The 5848-nt window shown below is 37.2% G+C and overlaps 1 protein-coding gene across 1 annotated transcript in view; it reads left to right on the top strand.

The window, feature by feature from the left end:
• The window catches only part of LOC118320838 (transient receptor potential cation channel subfamily M member 1-like), a 12818-nt gene extending 11784 nt beyond the window's left edge, over positions 1-1034 (top strand). Inside the window, 5 exon segments of the mRNA XM_035651954.1 lie at positions 610-639; positions 641-664; positions 666-816; positions 902-930; positions 933-1034. Coding sequence (XP_035507847.1) covers positions 610-639; positions 641-664; positions 666-816; positions 902-930; positions 933-1034 — 336 coding nt within the window.
• The last annotated feature ends 4814 nt before the right edge of the window (positions 1035-5848 follow it).

Below are 5848 nucleotides of genomic sequence, written 5' to 3'. Positions count from 1 at the left end.
ATACTCGTTCATATAAAGGTAAATAGTCTGTAATATAATGGTAAATAGACTGTAATATAAATGGTAAATAGTATTGTAATATACTGTCATATAAATGGTAAATATTGTAATTAAATGGTAAACAACTGTAATTATAAATGGTAAATACTGTAAATATAAAAATGGTAAATATATGTAATATACTGTTATATAAATTGTAAATAGACCTGTAAGTATAATGGTAAATACTGTAATATAAATGGTAAATATACTGTAATATACTGTTATATAAATGGTAAATAGATGTACATTTTTTGTGTAGCACCTTTCCAGTCTTCCCAGTCTTCCAACCACATCAAAGTGCTTTTACACTACAGACACATTCACCCACAGTCCATCGACAGAACTCATTCATTCACATGTCACAAACCGATGACAAAACAACCTTTTGATTAGAGATTTAAAGTATTTTGGGTCAGTCGACTTTCCGCTACAGACTTAGTTTTGAAATGTCTATAGTTAACTAGCAAAGCTAACCACCAGAACAAAGCGACTTTATGATTTCAAAACTAAAGTCTGTGAATAGAAACCCTTCCTCTTCCTCCCTCTTCCTCCTCTTCGTCTCCGCAGAACACATTCTTTGAGGTGAAGTCCATCTCCAAACCAGGTCTGGAAGTTCCAGCGGTAACCAGCTCATCATGACCTTCCCACGACCGTCCATCCTGCCCCCCCCCCTCATCATCCTCCCCCACATCCTACTATCGGTCCTGAAGAGCTCCTGTTGCCGCTGCGCTGCAGGCCAGAAGGGGGACCGCGACGACGGGAGAGACGACTGGCGTAAGACCCGGTCCACAGTCCGTCATAGACCAGATTCTGTCCCTTAGAGTCGGAACTGTTTAATGAGTCCGGTTTGTGTCCTCAGAACTGGTCCTGGGTCCAGAGGAGCTGAAAGGGTCCTCCATGAGTTTGAAGAGCAGTGTGTGGACGAATATTTCAGAGAGAAAGACGAAAAACAATCATCCAACAATGAGAGGATCAGAGTCCGTCACATCTGAAAGGTCAAATGTATTGATTAGAGACTGATTATAGATCGTATATTATATATTATAATTATACATTATAATTTTACATTACAGATTTATATGCATGTATAGAAGATTATACATTATACATTATACATTACAGATTATATTATTATAGATTATACATTATACATTATACATTACAGATTATAGATTATAAATTGCAGATTATAGATTATACATTATACATTACAGATTATATTTATATATTAGTACATTAAATGTAATGGACCTGTACTGTATCGGCGGCTTTTCTAGCCTTTCCGACACTCAAAGGCTTTTACACCTATGTGCACATTCGCCCTTTACACACATTCCAAGCTTCACTCGGTGCTTCTGTCCGACCTCGCACAGCAACAGACTCCCTTCCTGAAAAAAAGCTCTCGGCCGAGGCATTGGCACCAATTTCGGGCCATCCCTGGAACGGGGTCGATGAAATCGTCTCTTGATTCCCTACGAAGAACGTATCCATGACATGGAAGGGGAGCTAAACGACCCACAGCGACAAGGATTGGAATGGCTATTGAACACAAAATGCCACCGCCACTTCTAGCTGAGAGGCAAGATCAGCAGGTAACTCCGAGCTTGGGCTAGCTTGCGTAGCCATGTTGTCTTCACTTGTGGCATCTTCGTCCATCTCGGTCGTTTTTTGCCCCCGGTCACGTCTCTTTGGTCTCATTTAGTTATGCAAAGTTATTTCTTAACGTACACGTAGTCAACTCAAGGTGCGCCAAACTTTATGCCGAAAACATGAGGTAGAAAATAAAAAGTAATTCGGGAGCCACTTCTCACACGTCTGCTACAACTATACTGTTTTAATGTGGTTCAGAACCTAACGCCATGCACCACTTTCCTGACTAATTTTTTTTCATCGTTTTAACCATTGTTTGTGACCTTTTTTTCCACCACCCATCCATCACAACCCACCAGCACTGTAGTGATGGACACAAATAGTATGTATTCCTTTTTAAACTGGAAAATGTCCTAAATGGGCAAATATACACTATTCTGTAAAATATTACTAATTAAATATGACTTTTGTTTGTTTATATATCTATTTTTAATGTGTCTGTGCATTTAGCTGAGGTTGCCGGTGCTTGTGCTCAGACAATGACAGTGGAGGAAATATTTGAGTCCATGTATGAAAATGGTAAGTAGAACTACTACTAGTAGAACTACTAGAAAAAAATTGGGAATAGTAATCAATCATTATAATGCCAAATTTTAGGATACTTCCTTTCTTTCGTGGCTAAAGTTTACAATGTAATGCATTACAATGTGTGGGCTGTGATGATGACACTACTCCGTGTCATCATGAAGAAAATAATGTGATTTCATTAATGTATGTAAAGCTAAGACATCTGCAAATTGTCTACATCTGTATTTTTAGGTACAGCAGCATAGCCCCTACATTAGTCAGTTGAGGAAGCTGTAGCAGAAGCTGTACCCATTATCGAAGGTGCACATCTCATCTAATTATCTGTGCATGACATCAACACTCAGATTATACTCAGTTTATAACACATTTTATTTCTTTGTATACTGTATTTAATTATTTGCAACCACTGTAAAAAGGGAACCTAGGAAAATTAGCATGTATGCAATGACATGAAAAATGGAAATATATTCATATATCTACTCTCACCATATACCATGACACATCAACATAGCCTTTTTTTTTTGCATTCTATGTCCTTTGGTCTGCAGTTATGAAATTATAGATAGAGAACTACTGTTAAACTAATGCTTGACAGTACTATCAAGTATGTATCCTGTCATAGTAATAAAATAGTAGAATGAACTGATATCTGTTATTTGGTTTCCATTCAAAGGTACAAGCAATGCCTGCAGTGTGTGTGGAGCAGATTTTTACGACCCAGATAAGAATAGGAAGAGGAAGTGGCGATCATGGTCACAGTGCTCGGTGTGCCATGGATGGTCACACACTGCTTGTGGGTTCAAGAGGAACATGTGTGCTAAATGTCAAACATAAATGATTTTGATTATTCCTTACCTTTGTTTACTGTTAAATTAAATGTACAATAAAGTATATCATTGTTTTAAGAATGTTATTGCAATATTTTTTATAAAATGCACATTCACATAGGCCTAACAGTCCATGAGTACAGAATATGTTAAGAAGGTAGATTCACAAACAGAAAAAATGACATGGGACTGTTACCATTACCAGGTGGGTATTGTTATACAACATGAAAAATGTATTTATAAAAAAAAAACAGTGCTTTAGGCTATTATTTTTTAACATCAACCTGCCAGTATCTGTCTGTGTAACCTCACTAAATCCTAGATTACTGTAAATGGGCTACATTAGGTAACATACAGTATACTATATGACTTCACCTAGCATATCAACCTATCCTAACCTAACACATGACAGGAAAAACAACAGGACGTAGGTAAAGAAATGAATTCGTATTATATTTCAAAAAGAACATCTTTTATTCGCGATGTCTTCGTGGAGAAACACTACATTACCCACAATCCTAAAGTGTAACAGCGATGTCTGATTGGTGGAGCTTGCTGTTACCATGGAAATGTTTACAACTTTTGCAATGTTTACTTGCCGGATATGTTTATTTTATATACAATATATTAGGCTTTATACTATATATCATATCAGTTGTGTATATTTGCCTTTCTCTCTGTACTGAATGTTTTTGTCGCTCCCAATCCTATTTTTTAATGGTCACAATTCATTCTTAGTTGTAGTATGTGTCACGGCAGTCCACGTCACGTTGCTGTCAACTTTCATTCACAATGGCTTCAATTCCTTTTATTTTCAGTGGGAAAACACGTAGCTGCGTTTTGTTTGAATTATAGCATCTGAGCTGTAATGTCATTTGTGTTATTTTATGGTACTGCTTAATGATGATCGTTCAATAAACTTAACTTTTACTGTCTGTGACATCAGTGTTGTGTATTGAGACTAGATTGGGACCACCTTGGGGTATGTTCACTAGCCAAATAGTCAACTGCTATTAACCTGAAACTACTAATGTTTATTATTAATTCTTCCAATTGCAGGTGTGCTGAGCTGCACCGCCTTTCTTGTAACTGGAAACCACATTATAAAATGTATAAAAAAATATATTAACGCTTGATAACAAGAAAGGAATATCTGTTTGAAACGTTACTGAACACATTATGCCATTGAACACACCCCTTTTAGTTGGCGAGACAGAACAGCTGGAAACACGTCAAAAATAGCACTAATAAAATGTTTATGTTTACTTTTTATAACATATCTTAGCTCACGATATAAACATATATGTTGGGGTTATACTTTTCCTGTTGAAAAATGAGCGGATATATGTTTTCTGAACCCTAATATCAACATCCTAACCCTAATCCAGAAGAAGGATTAGGAAACTACAATTTCTTCCGAGTTACAATACACAACAGTGTGCTGCGCCATAGAGTTTGTAGTTCTGATGTATAATCTCTATTGTGTAAAATTGTGATCATGAAGTTAGCAAACTTCGTATGGGTTTTTGGGGGTGGGGAGCACACCTGTTTGGTCAGATTTCATCTTTGTTATTGGTAAGAGGGTGAAATCATGTTTTTTATAGGTTTCAACACTAGTAAATGGCACCCCTATTGGTTTGCCTTCGGGTATTATAGTAGAGGTCGATACTTTTCCAAAACTGTTGACCCCATGTCTGTAGCATATTTTGTTGTTGAACTGTAAGCCTTCAAAAGTGTCACAGGTACAAGGTTCAAAGGGCACACCTGAGGAGCAGGAACCGCCCACAAATCTCATATTGACATATGTTGCTCCCTAGGTCAAGACCTTTCCAACGATGTCTTCACTGTTGTCCTATGACAAAGTTTAATTTTCATTTGGTTCAAAGCCATGGCTGTCTCAAGTGTACATCCAAAGACCTCTTTTCGGGACAAGCTGGATGAAATCAGTCAAACATCTTTTAAGGGGTATTTAGTGGTCAAATGTATTCAAGATATTGATTATAGGATTATACACAGTCATACTTTTCAATGTGGACCAGTTCCGAGTTTATTTGCCCCATAAAACACTTCATGTTTCATATTTCATATTTTCCCATTCACATAATATGGCCATTTATAGACACTTTAACCCCATGTCAAGTTTGCACACGTTTTTACACACGCAAACCTTTAGTAAATGTACTGTGTGTACAGTTTCATGTGTAAAGATATCTCTCTCAAGATGAATCAGATGATAGCTGAAGCCGTTATTCAGAAAGGACTGAATCACAACGAAAGTGTGTGTGTGTGTGTGTGTGTGTGTGTGTGTATGTGTGTGGAGCTGTGGGTGTGTGTGTCACGGGGGCTGAATGGTTGCTTGATACAGAGAGAGGGTGAGGTAGGGTGCCGATACTTTCTGTTGACTGGCTTTTGTCCAGTTTAGCCACATCGCTGCAGAGCATCAGTGTTTTATGTACATAGAAATAAATGCCATCTAAGACTTTGATCTTAATTCATGTTCCTGCTTTGGACACAGCGTGTCGGACAGATCTCCCTGTACAGCCCTCTCAGCAGCTAATTGTTGCATCCTTTTAGTAGTCGCACAACAGAAAATATGTTTTCAGTATTTTTTATTATTGTTCACTGTAAGTTAAGCTTTCACTGTATGACCTGTGATTGGTATTCAGATTCAGATTCAGATTCAGAAATACTTTAATAATCCCAGAGGGAAATTATTTTCGTTACACTCTCCAGATATACAAATGACATATTATACAAACAATATATATATACACACAACATTCAACACACAAAAAAATATA

Source organism: Morone saxatilis, unplaced genomic scaffold, assembly GCF_004916995.1.
Source record: "Morone saxatilis isolate NCDOM2014 unplaced genomic scaffold, NCSU_SB_2.0 Contig11, whole genome shotgun sequence".
Classification (NCBI taxonomy): domain Eukaryota; kingdom Metazoa; phylum Chordata; class Actinopteri; family Moronidae; genus Morone; species Morone saxatilis.
Note: the sequence above shows the minus strand (reverse complement) of the source record. Positions and strands in the feature narration are given on the sequence as shown.